This window comes from Sorex araneus, chromosome 3 (genome assembly GCF_027595985.1).
Source record: "Sorex araneus isolate mSorAra2 chromosome 3, mSorAra2.pri, whole genome shotgun sequence".
In the NCBI taxonomy this organism is placed as follows: domain Eukaryota; kingdom Metazoa; phylum Chordata; class Mammalia; order Eulipotyphla; family Soricidae; genus Sorex; species Sorex araneus.
In genome coordinates, this window is record NC_073304.1 from 204,380,318 (window position 1) to 204,397,505 (window position 17,188).

A 17,188-nucleotide genomic window follows, 5' to 3' on the forward strand; every position below is an offset into this window, starting at 1 on the left:
AAATTAACGTGTCCATCCCTAAATCAGGCAACAAATTATGGTGCATTCATGACAAAGAAAAACTACAGAGCAATTAAAATGAATCAACAACTATAGCTACATGTATAAAAACATGTATAGAAATGATAAATACCAAATTCAGGACAGTGGAAGGAAGAATGGAGGAAGAAAAAGAATATACAGGAGTTCTAATTGTATGCAAAATCCTTAAATTGGTTGATGGATAAGTATTAGTATTCCCTCCACTTTTTTAACTAAAATATTTCATAATACAGAGGCTACCTGAGGAAAAAACACAGTGAAGAAATTACGCAAAATTAATACTCAAAAGATTATTATAACTCCTACCCTAAAACCAATTATGGAGTCCTAATATTAAGAGCTTACATAATTAATCCTTAAATTAGAATAGTGACTATTAAAAACATACATACTCTGTAACTGATGTTACACTTTCCTGTCCAAAAGGTCCAACTGGGTCATCCTTGAATTTATCACTTGGAAGCTGAGGAGGTAAAAACTCAACATCTTTTTTCTTTGGGACCTTGTAATACTTCCAGGCTCTATTAGTTTCATCTTCTTCCAAGTTTACTGCTGTACCAACATATATTGTAGGTTCTACAGTTTCCTGAAATTGAGTTGGGAAAGACTGGGATAAACTGTCAATCCTGTCTTCCATTGGTTTAGAAGGAACCAAGGGATCTGGTGTCGGCATTTGATAAAAATGTTGACTCTGAGGAGTTGAAGGTGTTTTAGTCACTCCTTCATCAACAACATCACAGGGGTGAGGACTAAGTGGGGGCGGTTGAGGTGAATTCGACATTTCAGTGCCATGCATCTGAGGAGTCTTTGCTATATCATTAGTTCGGATGTTTGAAAATCTCACTTGACTGTCTGACGCAGAGATCACAAGTCTTTGGCTAGTTGAATCTGTGTCCATGCCAACATCATCACTAATAGATACTCGATGGTGAAAAGGAGTCAAGGGACGTTTCTGTGGTTTTTCACTCTTTTCTTGTTTTTCATTGGTCTTGTGCTTAGGAAGTACTTGCTGTTGTTGATTTAACAATGGTGCCTGTCCCTGTTGCCCAGGATTTCTTGGTTTCAGAGTTTTGTGCCTAAAAGGTTTTCAAAAAGGCTTAATTGAGATCAAAGCATTATAAAGGAAACTATCAGATATTTTTAGATATCATGGTGTTTTTTATTCATATATAATCCTAAAAGATAATATGAAAGTAAATGGAAAAATAATTTGTTCAGCATTAGAAAAGGTAGTACAACATATAGAGCATTTGCCTTGTACATGGGACACACAGATTTAATCCCTGGCATCCCATATGGTCCCCTGAACATTACCAGGAATAATTTCTGAGTGGAAAGCTAGGAGTAATCCCTGAGCACCACCAGGTGTGGCACAAAAAACAAAAAACAAATGAACTGGGGCTGGAATGATAGCACAGCGGGTAGGGCGTTTGCCTTGCACGCGGTCAACCCGGGTTTGGCCACAATTCGGTATGAGACACGATTTCCAGCATCCCATATTGGTCCTCTGAGCATTGCTAGCCGTAATTTCTGAGTGCATGAGCCAGGAGTAACCCCTGTGTATCGCTGGGTATGACCCAAAAAGGAAAAAAAAAACCCAAATGAACAATAAAACTGTCCAGTCACCTAAGGGTATGTAAAAATCCTTTAAAAGAATAAACAAAACCCTGAAAACTTAATTCTTTTTATATTATCTATATGCTCAAATAGCTAAAAATGGTTGGCCTAATGTAGTCTAAGTATCTCAGTATTGAATAAATACAGAGATTAGACTATATTTAAAACAAAATATAGAAGGTCTAGCATCAAGGGAAATAGCTCAAAATGGTAGAGCACATGACTAGAATGTGTGAGGACCGAGTTAAAGATTTCCTATACCGTACAGCACTCTACTCCAAGCATTGCCAGAACTAAGCATCAAATCACTGGTTAAGAGGTCAGACTAATCATGCCTGGACATGGGTACATCATTATTTTCTCTGGGCTCCTATGCATAAATATGGCCACATTAGAATAAAAACATTTAAGTATATTTGAGTATGAAATGTGCCTAATATTGTCACAGTAATTTGGGGAGCGTGGGGGAAGCAAATGCAGGCATACCTGGCAGTGTCTGGGGGAATCATAGGAAATGCAATGATTTAAATGAACCACTATTGTGGCCGCATGCAAGGGAAGTGCTTTAACCCCTATACTATCTTTCCAGTTCCATATTAATAGTATGATTATTATTATAAATATTATTATTATTATTTTAAATAAATGAAGTTAGTCATCATCTACAACCCTACAAAACTGGCTAGAATAAAATTCTACTAAACTGAAATTAGGACCAGTTTGGAAGTAGTCTGAATTAAACTAGAAATGACTGACTAAAGGTGTCTGTCATACCTCCTCCTTCCTTCTCCCAAGGAATTATCACTAAAAAAGAGTGAGCTGACTCTTTGGGATATCAAAATTCCTGAAATAATTTTTTTCTCCATAATTTAAGCAATTTTAAACTTAAGAGCTTAAAGCTATATATTTAGAATGCTAATCATTTCAGTGAGAGTTTAAGATGTGTTTCAGTGGAGTAAAAATACTGTAACTTTTTTTTTGGTTTTGTTTCTCAACATTTATATGAATCATTAACAAAGTATTAGCCACTTGATTCAGTATATAGGCAACAAATGGAATTTGTCCCAGAATAAGATATAACACTTTATTTAATGGAGGGTTAGGGGGGAGCCACAAGGTTGAAAGGGAGGGTCACTGAGGTCCTTGTGGGAAGGAGGTGCAAACGTGAAGGGTGTGGTGTTAGAATTATGTGCATAGAAAACCATCATTAACAGTACTGTATATACCAGTACTGTAAATTATAAAACCCAATTTTTTAAAATAAGTTTTAAAAGCAGTTCATGTAACTGTTTAAGTTACAAATTCAACTAGCTACTTTTTAAAATGTAATACCATAACTGTGTTAAAAAAAAAAAAGACTACAGGTAGAACTATACTTAATACAAAATTGGTATTATTTATGGCAGGGCAGGGATATGGAATGAAGAGGGTTGAACCCAGGTCACCTCTATACAAGGCAAGTGCCCAAACCATTGTACTGTCTCTTCAGCTCCTGAACACATATTTAAATAATGACATACCAACATTCAGAAGGAGTAAAAAAGGGCAGTATTAAATGATCTACACAACTCAGTAAAGTGATATTTTCTAAATAATTAATGAAAGATACAACAAAATCAATAGGAAAAAATATTTCGAGCAAACAAGATTTTTTACAGCTATGGCTTCAGATTTCACATTGTGTCAACATATATCAAACTATCACATGCCAAATTTTTGGTGGGCTATCAAAGAATATCCACGGTTCTCAAAAAGACCTATTAAAACAGGCTTACTTTTACTAATTGCACAAATATATGAAGATATATATAGAAAAATATTTTCTTTATATATCTCTATCAAGACAATATATGCTAAGACTGAATGCAAAAGAATTCAACTTACTATGTCTAACATTTAAAACTATGAAACAGCACTGTTCTAACCTTTTGTATTAGAAAATATAATCAATTAAAAAATCATATTCATATTACTATGCAAACATATGCATATTACTATACATACACTGAATGCGTTCTTATTTTATTATTATTATTATTATTTTGCTTTTTTGAGTTGCACCCGGAGATGCACAGGGGTTACTCCTGGCGCTGCACTCAGGAATCACTCCTGCAGTGCTGGGAGACCATATGGGATGCTGGGAATAGAAGCCAGGTCAGGAGCGTGCAATAGAAGCCCCACCCGCTGTGCTATCACTCCAGTCCCTATGCATTCTGTATTTATATATTTTTAATAAATTAAGTACTGGTGCCAGAACAATAGTCTAGCAGGCAGAGCACTTGCCTACATGCAGCAGACACAGGCTTGATCCACAGCACCCCATCTGGTCCCTGGAGCCCACCAGTAGTGGCCCCTGAGTGCAGAGCCAGTAGTAAACCCTGAGCCAAAACCCAAAAAATAAAACAAAAAACTTTTTTTATTTTTTTTTGCTTTTTGGGTCAAACCCGGCGATGCACTGGAGTTACTCCTGGCTCTGCACTCAGGAATTACCCCTGGCAGTGCTCAGGGGACCATATGGGATGCTGGAAATTGAACCCGGGTCGGATGCGTGCAAGGCAAATGCCCTACCCGCTGTGCTATCGCTCCAGTCCAAGTTTAAAACATAACCTAGTTAAATAAAAGCTATTTAGGTTACATAATAATTTTTAAGACTAAATAAATTCTAAGACCAAAACTTGGTTGCTACACAAGGCACTAAGGAAAGATAAATTCTGGGCTAGAGCAACAGTATAGCAGGTAGGGTATTTGCCCTGCACGTGGCCAACTTGGATTCAAACCCCAGCAATCCATATGGTCTCCAGAGCATAGCCAGGAGTGAATCCTGAGTGCTGAGCACCATGGGTGAATCCTGATTGCCATCCAGAAGTAAGCCCTGAGCATTGCTCAGCGTGGCCCAAAAAACAAATTCATTTCTTTTCAGAGGGTGGGGTGGGGTTGAGCATCAATTCTGGAAGGCTCAGGGGACTATACGGGGTGCGGGGCATTGAACCTAAGTCAGTCACATACAAGGAAAATGCCCTGCCCACTGTGCTATCTTTCCAGTCCAGGAAAGAGAAATTCTTTTTTTTTTTTTTTTTTTTAAAGATTTTTGGGCCATACCTTGCAATGCTCAGGGGGTTATTCCAGCTCTGTACTCAGGAACTATTCCTGGCAGTCCTTGGGGACTGTATGGGATGCCAGGGATTGAACCCAGGCTGGTGGGTTGGCTGTGTGCAAGGCAAATGCCCTCCTCACTGTGCTTTCGCTCCGGCCCCAGGAAAGATAAATTCTTAATCATCCTTTATGAAAAGAACTGCTTAATCACTTATAAGTACACAATGGAAGAGGAAAATGACCACTTGTCTACTTTTTTTTTTAATTGAGTCACTGAGATAGTTACAAGCTTTCATGTTTGGGTTACAATCACACAATGATCAAACACCCATCCCACCACCAGTGCACGTTCCCCACCACCAATATCCCTGGCATGCCCGCCCTTTTCCCACCCTCCCCCCTGCCTCTATGGCAGACAATATTCCCCATACTCTGCTCTACTTTTGGGCATTATGGCTTGCAACACAGACACTGAGAGGTCATCATGTTTGATCCATTATCTACTTTCGGCTTGCATCTCCCATCCCAACTGGTTCCTCCAGCCATCATTTTCTTAGTGATCCCTTCTCTATTCCATCTGCCTGCTCCCCTCAGCTCATGAAGCAGGCTTCCAGCTATCAGGCAATCCTCCTGGCCCTTGTATCTACTGTCCTCGGGTGTCAGCCTCATGTGATGTTATTCTGTACTCCACAAATGAGTGCAGTCCTTCTATGTCTGTCCCTCTCTTTCTGACTCATTTCACTTAACATGATACTCTCCATGTTTATCCATTTATAAGCACATTTCATGACTTCATCTCTCCTAAGAGATGCATAGTATTCCACTGTATAGATGTACCAAACCAGTCATCTGTTCTAGGGCACTTGGGTTGTTTCTTGATTTTGGCTATTGTGAACAGTGCTGCAATGAATATATAGGTACAGATGTCATTTCTACTGTGCTTTTTTGCATCCTCGGGATATATTCCCAGAAGTGATATTTTGGGGTCATATGGAAGCTCAATTTCTAGTTTTTTAAAGGATTGTCCATGTTGTTTTCCAGAAAGGCTGGATCACTTGGCATTCCCACCAACAGTGAAAGAGCGTCCCTTTTTCCCTACATCCATGCCAGCACTGGTTGCTTTTGTTCTTTTGAATGTGTGCCAGTCTCTGGACCACTTGTCTACTTACCCTCTATAAAAATATTATTAATTTAGGCTATAGACTAATAATAGTGACTCACTAAAATTTTGATAAAATTAAATCACAGCTATTTTCTTCTATATGAACTTTTCTCCAAAAGCTAGTCTTTTTTAAAAAGAACAACTAAATTTCATACTAAAACTCAACCAAGTTAAGGCGTATTTCTGAAACAGAAGTTGATCTTTAAGCATAATTAAACATGGATCGTATCAAATTTACAGTTGATGAAATCTTGTTTTAGGGTTATTTGTAACTTTTTTAACATATAGCTTGTTAGGTGCTACTTTTCTTCTGAGAATTCCACCAGAAAACCTAGAGTCAGTAATTGTAGATTATTTAATCTCACTAATAATTGAAAAGGTCAATTAAAATATGGTTAAATTATTATTTAAATTATTATTTTCACTTGTCATATTGTGGAAACCATTAACAGTTTTCTCTGATTAGAGAAAAAATAAGAAAACCCAAAATCTAACAAATAAAATAGGTCAAATCTTTTTAAGTATTTAAAAAGCCTTCTCATTCAACTTTCTATTGTATTACCCATGCAGTAGTTTTATTTTCTTCTAAAATTTAAGAAAAATTATTTAAAAACTAATGAACTATCACTCCCATTACAGTGTAGGCATTTCAATAATCTAGTCACAGAACTGTTTATTAGTTTTTCCTGAACCCAGAACTCACCCAATCACAAAGTAAATTGATAGATCTCGTAAGCGGAATAACCATAATTTTTTTAACATTAAAGCAAACCTACCAGTAACTACAGTGGAAAAAGACTTAAGACAAGCAAAAAATATATACTGCTAACTCACTGTCACTATCATCCCGTTGCTCATCAATTTGTTCGAGCAGGCACAAGTAACGTCTCTCATTGTGAGGCTTATTGTTACTGTTTTTGGCATATCCAATACACCACGGGTAGCTTGCCAGGCTCTGCTATGGGGGCAAGATACTCTCGGTAGCTTGCCAGGCTCTCCAAGAGAAGCGGACTGCTAAGTATATCAGAATAATGCTTATGTGTTAGTAGGAAAAACACATTAAGTAATTCTTATGTGCTAGATGAAAAAATTGTAAGAGAACTGCAGGAAAAATATTTAGAATAGTAATACCTAATTGGCAAATGGTTATTCTATGGAAAGGTAGTGAATCTGAAGAAAGAATGGTCAAGGGGAACTTAAATTTTATCTGTATACTTTAAATTTCTTAAAATTATACATACTCTTATGAAAATTACTTATATTACTTCCTTCCCGTAGTTAACTGCAAACATAAGAGAAGCAAACATATTAGGCAAGGTAAAATTCCATGTTTCTTTCTTTTTTGCCTTTTGGGTCACACCCGACGATGCACAGGGGTCACTCCTGGCTCTGCACTCAGGAATTACTCCTGGTGGTGCTTAAGGGACCATATGGGATGCTAGGAATCGAACCCGGATCGGCCGCGTGCAAGGCAAATGCCCTACCCGCTGTGCTATCAACCCAGCCCCTAAAATTCCATGTTTCACACAGGAAATTCATCACAGAGATTTGGTCACTTAAAAAAAAAAAGGAAAGACTATTAATAGGAAGCTTCTATGACTTCTAGAGCTAAAATGGCAGTAAGCGCAGTGGTCTCAGATGAAAGAAGGCTGGGATGGTGCTAGAACCAAAGAAAAGGCTTAGTGAAAACTGGGACCCACACAATAAAGAGACTATTACTGATATAGAAATACTATTGGAGTTAGTTCAAGAGCAAAGTGAGAAAACAAACCAGTTTCTTCCCTATTCTCATAACCAAAACTCTAAGAGGGTACTTAAGGTATCCTATTAGCCAAATCATAACCAGAATCATCACACACGATACTATCTGTTAATTATGTCAATAAAGGTGAAGAGAAGAATAGCTCAATAGGGCTGTGTACGTATTTAGCATATAGGAAGCCCAGGAACAGCGTGGTCCCTCAGGTTACCAGGACTGACACAGAGCAGAGATGCCAAAAGCCTCATTACAGCCAGGTATAGCCGACAAGTCAAACTAAAAAAATAAAGAGAGGAAAACACATGAGAAAGTATGAAAGCCTAAAACATTATATTCAGGGCTGGAGAGATAGCACAACAGATAGGGCGATTGCCTTGCACACCACCGACCCAGGTTCGATCCCCAGCATCCCATATGGTCCCCCAAGTACCACCAGGAATAATTACTGAGTGCAGAAGCAGGAATAACCCCTGAGCATCACTGGGTGTGGCCCAAAAAGCAAAAATAAATAATTATATTCCCAGCACTATAGAGAACAGAGATGAGACAAGGAAAGAAAGACTGATAGGAGTGAAAGCAAGCTAGAGAGATAGTTACCAATGTATACCCTACCTCTTCTATGGCAAGAGGAACCACATAGGGGAGTTTAAAGATTTTTACAAGCATCTGGGGAGACTAGAGGAGGAATCTGAAGTACAAAATACAATAGTTAAAAAACTAACTGAAAGCCCTGTAACTGTTCTCACGGTGTCTCAATTCAAAAGCATAAAATTAAATAAATAAAGAAAAATATTTAAAAAAAAAAAACGAAGTGGTTAGAAACACTGTGTACTGCAAAATAGTTAATTTACCAAAGCAAGCCACATGTATAATAATCTCAAAAATCCCTGGAAGAAATTTTTTGGAATATTAACTTTTGAGGGGCTGGAGAGATAGCACAGCGGGTAGGGCGTTTGCCTTGCACGCGGCCGACCCGGGTTCAAATCCCAGCATCCCATGTGGTCCCCTGAGCATGGCCAGGGGTGATTCCTGAGTGCAGAGCCAGGAGTAACCCCTGTGCATCGCCGGGTGTGACCCAAAAAGCAAAAAAAAAAAAAAAAAAAAAAAACACTTTTGAAAGTTCAATTTAGAATCCAAGAATTTAAACTTTTATATATATATATATGTATATATATATATGTGTGTTATATATATAATCAATATGTTTGTGCTAAAAAATATTTGAGACAATATTCTTTTTTTTTTTTTTTTGCTTTTCAGGTCACACCCAGTGATGCACAAAGGTTACTCCTGACTCTACACTCAGGAATTACTCCTGGCGGTGCTGGGGGACCATATGGGATGCTGGAATCGAAATCAGGTTAGTTGCGTGCAAGGTAAACACCCTACCCGCTGTGCTTTCACTCCAGTCCCTTTAGACAATATTCTTAAAATTCAAATCTTTCAGAAAGAATAAAGCAAAAGGATAGGTTAAAAACTTAAGCTGGAGAGATAGTATAAGAGTTAAGGAGCTGGCCTTGCAAGTGGCCCACCCTGGTTTGAACTCCCAATCTGAAGTCCCACAATGTGCCAGGGATCAAAAACAAACCTTCAACATGTAATGCATGTGCTCAGCCCTTTGAGCTATTTCTCTAGCCCTGAAAGCAAAATAATCTTAAGGATTCTGAAAGCTAAATCTCACCAAATTCCTAATACATAAATACAACTGTGTAAAAACTTTCAAATTTATCATTTCTTCTAGTGATCTTCCCATCAATAGTCTATTAGAATGATTACATACACTTTTACAACACTGCTTTTGTTCCTTACAGAATCTTATTTTCTGTATCATACATATGTCATCATTTTACCTATACCTTGCCCAAAAGAACGCCATGGCATTCTTACTACAAAAGAGTGTAAAGTTTCTGTCTATAATATCCTATCACTTTTATGAAAACCCTAGGGAGAAATATTTAAAATACAGATGAGGCTGAAAAGATAATTCAGGGATTAACACACTATTCTTTCCATGCAGTCGACCCACGTTTGAGCTTCAGTACTACATAAGGTTCCCCTAGAACTGCAGGGGTCACCCTGGGGCAGAGTCAGAAACAGGACATGAGCATCTCTAGGGTATGGCCCAAAGATCCCCTTTCCCCAAACCCCCCCAGCGCCCCCCAATAAACCCCACAGAATATGTATGAAGACTCTTCTCAAGTGACTAGTGGCTTATAGCTGCTATATAAGCCACAATCCAGTATAAAATTGCTCTGTTTGGGTACAAAACAAAGTTCTCATGGTCCTGCTCTCATAACCCAAACCTTAAAGGCATACATTTGTATGGACTTATATAATTGGCTCCAAATGACTAATTTTGCTTTACTGTTACATCTGCCAATGATAAGGGGCTACTTCTTCCTAGCACAATGCTTGGGTGTCTCTCCAGGCAGTGTTTGGGAGACTATGTGGTGCTAGAGATCAAACCTAGGGTTTCTACATGTAAAGCATGTACTCCAACCCTTTGAGCCACCCACCCACCCCCCCCATAAATTATTAATTTTTTCCTCAAGTTTTCTAAATTTTTAAAAACAATGAAACATGCTTTTTAAAGTTACTTTAAACTAAACTAAGCAAAAATATTCAATAGCATAAGAACAATGTACCCAGCACATGTTTATACAGACATCAATTGAATGAATCTACCTCAAGCAGCTGCAAGTTGTTCTTTGAGTGGCTTCAACAAAATCCCAGGAGGCTACTTTTTCAGCTATCTCTTCTTCACACAAACCACTTGATGAAGCTGAATACTTCCTCCTAGGATTTGAAATTATTAAGCATTAAAAAATGTATGCTAAAAATAAACTATTTGGGGGCTAGAGAGACAGTACAGTGGGTAAGGTGCCTGACTTGCACACAGCTGACCTGGATTGATATCTAGCATTCCACTTGATCCCCTGAACCCCACCAGGAGTAATCTGTGAGTAAAGACCCAGGAGTACATATTGAGCACCACTGGGTGTGAACCAAATACAAACAAACAAGCAAACAAGTATAATAAAAATCGGCTATTTAAAGAACTATCAGAAGACTATATAAACTTTAACTGCTAATTGTAAATAACTATCAACATAAAAACTTTAAACTTTCAAAATGAAAATACGTACTTGTTTTGTGTTCTGTTCATATTGCATTCTTGCCAAACTCTATCCACCACATGATTTGCTAATTTTCTGGGTATTTTCCCACCATGGTGGCTAGTACTATCAGAGCTGAAGCCATCAGATGATGAAGAAAATTTGACCCACTTCTGAGCAGACTGAGGATCAACTGAGAACAACAACAACAAAAATGGCTATACAAGAGTAAAGATAGATTTTGAAGTAACATTATTTTGAAAATTAATTTGTTAAACAACCTAGTCCAATTACTTGGTAAGCCCTATATTTTGAGATTTTTATATAATTTTTTTTAACATACAAAAAGCAAAACAACTGAACAGTGAATGTGAAGTTATGGTATCAATGTTGATTTCCTGAGCTGGAGCATTAAATAGAAGTGTCTTTAAAAACCAACAAGTCTTTAAGGGTCACAGAGTATGGCAAGGGTCATAGGGTATTACATCTATAATTTATTCTTAAATAGGTCAGAGAAAGACAAATGAATGCACACACAAACAGAGACTGATGCAACAAACATTAACAGTTTGGGAATCCAGATGAGAATTCTTTGCACTGTACTTGCAACTCTTCGACAAGTCTGAAATTATTTCAAAAATAATTTCATGTTCATTGCTCAAAGTTTTATCAACAAAGCTAATGCAGGGAATAAGTATAATACCTGTCTGAACTTCCTCAGGAGATGTAGGTGGTGTAAGAGTAACTGAAGACATAGCAGGATCTCTTGTGGAAGCAGGCACTTGGTGGACACCCAAGCAAGAAGCTGAACAGTGAGAGGATCCCACAGAGCTAGGAGGAGGAATGTCTGACTGAGGGACTAAAACAAAGCATGCTGGGTAGATCATTCGAACACCAGCTAAAAGGGAAAAATACACAGAAAAGCAATTACTATTGTGATTATAGTGGGATTAATTCGCTTAAAGGCACTGTAAATACAAAATAAAATAAAATAAAATAAAATAAAAACAATCAGAAAAAATATACTTAATGCAGTTTTATAAATATTTGGGTTTCTCTCTTTTTTTTTTTTTGGTTTATGGGACACACCCATCAATGCTTAGGGTTTAATCCTGGCTCATGCACTCAGGAATTATTCCTGGCAGTGCTCGGGGGACCATATGGGATGCTGGGAATTGAACCCGGGTCGGCCAAGTGCAAGGCAACACGCCTAAACTCTGTGCTATAGCTCCAGCCCGATATTTGTTATTTTTGACTTAAGATTTTTCTGAGGAAACCTCATAGCAGTGATTACCTTTAATAGGAGATAATGTTCTTTTTTTTTTTGCTTTTTGGATCACACCCAGCAACACTCAGGGGTTACTCCTGGCTCTGCACTCAGGAATTACCCCTGGTGGTGCTCAGGGGACTATATGGGATGCTGGGAATCGAGCCCGGTTCAGCTGCATGCACAACAAATACCCTACCCGCTGTGCTATCACTCCAGCCCCAGATAATGTTCTTTTTTTCATTTTCATATTTTCTAATCAAGAATGCGCATTACTTATTTTGCTCTAAATTTACAAGTTTAATTGTGAGTTTAACAAAAGGTATACTGGGCACTAGGATTATAAACTGTTTTCTATTGTATTCTTTTTTAGGATTGAGGAGCCTCAGAAGCAGTGTTTAAGAGACCCAAGGGCCACTCCTGCTGATACTAGGTCAACAAGGTCAGATAGCTCAATCCTTAGGCACTATGGTTTCAATTCATTTCAATACAGCCGCAATTTTTAATTTCAATTATTAAAATAAGTGAACCTAATTATCGGTTCACTTATATTTTTCTCACACATCCAATGTCTAAGACAAAGTATGTATCTTCGAATCACTGTTAAGCATGGCTGTATGACAATCTAGAATGTAAGTTTCATGTGGCATAGGCCACATGTTACAAGGAGATTTAAGTATGCTACAGCCTCTGTCCTCTGCCTGGAGATTACACTGTCTCTAATATAACTTACCCTATTAATCTTGACTCTGGGCATCTGAATAGGAGGATAAATTGAATAGTCAATTTGAACAGAGCTGACAAGCAGAACAGAGAGTACATTTTTCTGCTTTTAAGTTTGAGATGACAGTTCTTATCAAACGTTAAAACAATTCTTAATACTGAACAGTTCTTAATAAAGGCTGTCAATTTTCCATGCATTTCAAGGGTTATTCATTCACAAATTTCTTTATTATTATTATTTTATTGAGTCACCATGAGATACATTTACAAAGCTTTCATGTTTGAGAGTCAGCCATACTATAATCGAATACCCATCTTCCAACAGTGCACATTTTCCACCACCAATATCTCCAGTATCCTTCCCTACCACATTCCAATTCTCACCATGCCTGTATGGCAGACAATTTCCCCAATACTCTCTCTCTACTTTTGGGCATTATGTTTTTCCCGAATTTTGCCACCACCATTCAAGGCTGTCTGCCAGGGACAGATGGTAGATAATTTATTTTCTATTGCTAATTTTGAAGATCCTAAGAGTTGGCGCAGCTGCAACGCGGCTGCTCGCTTCTGAGATCCTAGGTTGTAGATGGTTGGGTTCCAGAGACATCTCTGTAGGGCACCAATCTATTTTGGGATTCAATTGGGAATCGTTGGATCTGGGATGTTGGTGCGCTAAGATGGCCCCTGGCTGAAGCTTGTGGGCATGATAGCTAGGCCACGGAGCGGGCAGAGCCAGGGTGGGACAGCTGGGTGCTTCGGAACATCATGTGGCCTGTAGTTTTAGTCCTGGTACCCGAATACCTACCTGGACCGTGCTTGTCATTCACAAGTTTCTTGGCATCCCTATCAGGTTTCTGGCTAGGTGTAATATACCCCCTACACTAATGATTTTAATGCAGTCATGTTTTATCTAAGGTAGTGAGAATGAGTATAATATACATCATATCCTAGCAGAAAATTTAAATATGGTCACATGGTTAGACACATTAAAAGTTCCCATTAAAGGGCTGCAGCAAAAAAAAAAATGGGGTAGGGCGTTTGCCTTGCATGCACAGCCAACTCAGGTTCGATCCCCTGCATCCCATATGGTCCCCTGAGCCTTGCCAGAGTAATTTCTGAGTGCAGAGCCAGGAGTAACCCCTGAACACTGCTGGTATGACCCAACCCATGGCCCCCCACCCCAAGAAAGTGCCCATTAATCCACCGTTTTTTTGTAGGAACATATCTCAGATACCAGATACACTCCTTGTATAGGTTGCAGAATGAAACGTTTTAAGTAGCAAAACTAAAAACTACAAACTGTGACCCTGATGTAATGCAACTATGAAATAAAAAAGAAACAATGTTTTGTATTGAAAGCCACTACATTATTGAAGTTGTTCTGTTATTTAATCTAATTAGTACAGTCATACATTTCCCTTTAGGATTATTAGTCAGAATCCATACCAACAAGAACTTCTACTGCAGCTAAAGAATCATCTTCCCAATCCATATCTTCTTGTTTTTCTTCAGACATCTCCTTCAAGCAAGAAGAGATGGGATAGAACTGTTTCCATTCACCTATTAATTTTTTTGTAGCTGAATCAGACATCTTGAATGCCTGTCCTGTGAGAGTGCCATTTAATCCAAAGGGGCTTAAGATAACTAGAAATTGAAAAGACATTAAATAAGTAATTGAAGATTATTACATCACAGCTTATATTATATGAAATAATCTTTTTTGAGGGGAGCCCACATGAAGCAATGCTTAGTAGTTATTTCCAGCTATGCACTTAGGAATTACTTCTCATGGTGCTCAGGGAACCATATGTGATGCTGGGGATCAAACATGCAAAGCAAGCAGCCTACCGGCTGTACTCCTCTCCAGCCCCAACATAATCTTTCTTTACTTTTCTTTTTTGGTGGTGTGAGGGTTAGGGTCACAATCGGTAATACTCAGGACTTACTCCTGGCTCTGCACTCAAAGATCACTCCTGGTGAGGCTCAGATGACCATATGTGATCCTGGAAATTGAACCTGGGTCATCCACGTGTACCCCATATGGTCACCCAAGTACCACGCGAGGAGTGACCCCTGAGTGGAGAGCCAGAAATAAACCCTGACCACAGCTGGTATGCCTCCAAAGACAAAATAAATAAATGAAAGTCTTATTCACTGACACTACTCTTATGGGGGAAAAAAGAAAGCTAGTTATCACTATGCTTGAAGAAAATCCCATTAATCCCAAAATGTAAAATTAACAACTTTAGTAATATTTTCTCAAAACAGTAATAAAATATGAAATACCTAAGCCAATAAAATTATCTACCTTGAAATGGGCTATTTGACTGTTGAGCAAGGGTAATATGTTCTTCGCTAAGAAGGTATACAGGTTGATGTTGGTTAATTTCCACGCTGGTACAAACATTACTGTCTCCATGCAAGAAAAAGGTGAATGAGCAGGACAAGTGTTCACTATTAAAGAAGAAAAACGTTATATATTAATAATAAATAGCAAAATAATAAGTCAACTTGCTTTTCTTTATTACAAATGTATACTACAAAAATGAACATTCTTGAAGCTGGAGTTATAGTACAGTGGGTAGGGCGTTTGCCTTGCATGCGACCGACCCAGGTTCGATTCCCAGCATCCCATATGGTCCCCTGAGCAATGCCAGGAGTAGTTCCTGAGTGCAAAGCCAGGAGTAACCCCTGAGCATGGCCAGGTGTGACCCAAAAAGAGAAAAGAAAAAAGAGAGAGAGGAAAAAAAAAAAGAGAAAAAAAATTCTCTTTAACCCAGAAATTATAGAACCCCTTTATTAAGGAAAAGTATTATGGATATGAGCAAAAGTTACATTGTAAGATGTGTTCCTGAAAGCACTGTCATCCTAGAAAAGGCTGTTCCCCTGTCCCACCAAAGAGGAACACCAGTTAAACAAATTAACATGCACATATATAATTATAGCCACAAAATAAGGTGGGAGAAATAGTTCCAAGAAAATGGTAGACTACCAAAATATTAGTATAAATTTCTTAAGGAGAAAATATAAACATTTCTTTGAAAAAGTGTCTAGGATATGCTGGGATATAAAAAGGTAAGTTAAGGCACTTGCCTTGCATGCAGGCAAATCTGGTTCATTTCCTAATAATAAGCTGTTCTAGGAGTACTTTCTGAACACAGAGCCATGAGTAGTCCATAAGCACTGCTGGGTGTGACCCAAATCCCCCTGTCACTGTCACTGTCATCCCATTGCTCATTGATTTGTTCGAGCGGGCACCAGTAACGTCTCTCATTGAGAGACTTACTGTTACTGTTTTTGGCATATCCAATACGCACGGGTAGCTTGCCAGGCTCAGCCGCATGGGCTTGATACTCTCGGTAGCTTGCCGGGCTCTCCGAGAGGGGCAGAGGAATTGAACTCAGGTCGGCCGCGTGAAAGGCAAACACCCAACCGCTGTGCTATCGCTCCAGCCCAGCTCAAGAGGAAAGCAAAAATAAATTTTCAGACAAATTTAGAAAGATCAAATGGAATGAAGAGACTGTAAACCAAAAGAATGCACTTTTGGGGACCAGAATGATAGTACAACGGGTAAGGCATTTGCCTTGCACAAGGCGGACACGGGTTCGATACCCAGCATTCCATATGGTCTCCCAAGCACTGCAAAGATTAATTCTTGAGTGCAGAGCCAGAAGTAACCCCTGAGCATTACCAGGTATGACCCAAAAAGCAAAATAAATAAATTAACTAAATTAAATACAACCATTAACAAGCATAAACCTACTATAAAAATATCTGTTTTCCTAAATTATTTATGCACAAAGGAAGGGAATAACAGATTAAAATTAAATTACAAAGAAATATCTAAAAAAAGAACATGATAAAAGAACAGGTAGAAACAAAGTGAAGAGGAATAAAGAGCTAAAAATGTCTTTTTAATATTAGGGAACCAATATAGTGTCCAAAGTTGGTAGAACAATTAAAAACTGAAATTTAAGCTTACTTCGTTTAAAAGGTAATCAATGAGGTCAGAGAAATAGTATAGTGGGTAGGCAACTTGCCTTGCACACTGCTGACCTGGGTCTGATACTTGGTATCCTATAAGGTCCCCCAAGCAACACCATGAGTGTTTTCTGAGTGTAGAGCTAGAACTAAACCCTGAGCATCCCGAGGTATACCCAAACACACACACAAACAACAAAAGAATAATTAGTCTTGTTTGTCCTCTAACTAAAATGCTAATCCAATGGAAAAACTACTGATTTAAGAAATTACAACTACAGACATCTGCTTTGGTACAAATATCATCAAGTCAAGCTGAGTAAAGATAATATATTAATGTTGAGAACTACCTGTCCAAAACAAGTAATTGCTAGTATTCATTTAAAGCAGACTATAGTTTTCAACAGTAATAAGGTTATATAGTGTAA

At 38.3% G+C, this 17,188-nt stretch overlaps 1 protein-coding gene across 2 annotated transcripts in view; it reads right to left on the reverse strand.

Annotated features, from left to right (window-relative positions):
- MED13 (mediator complex subunit 13) overlaps positions 1–17,188 on the reverse strand; it is a 103,124-nt gene that overhangs the window by 59,232 nt on the left and 26,704 nt on the right. For both annotated transcript variants that reach the window (XR_008629162.1, XM_055130707.1), the window contains exons 4-9: positions 15,088–15,233; positions 14,226–14,423; positions 11,493–11,687; positions 10,820–10,982; positions 10,359–10,469; positions 435–1,118 (exon numbers count right to left, since the gene is read on the reverse strand). Coding sequence is in view for 1 of the 2 variants with exons in the window: in XM_055130707.1 (XP_054986682.1) it covers positions 435–1,118; positions 10,359–10,469; positions 10,820–10,982; positions 11,493–11,687; positions 14,226–14,423; positions 15,088–15,233 (1,497 nt within the window). In the remaining variant the exon portion in view is untranslated. The remainder of the gene's footprint in view (positions 1–434; positions 1,119–10,358; positions 10,470–10,819; positions 10,983–11,492; positions 11,688–14,225; positions 14,424–15,087; positions 15,234–17,188) is intronic.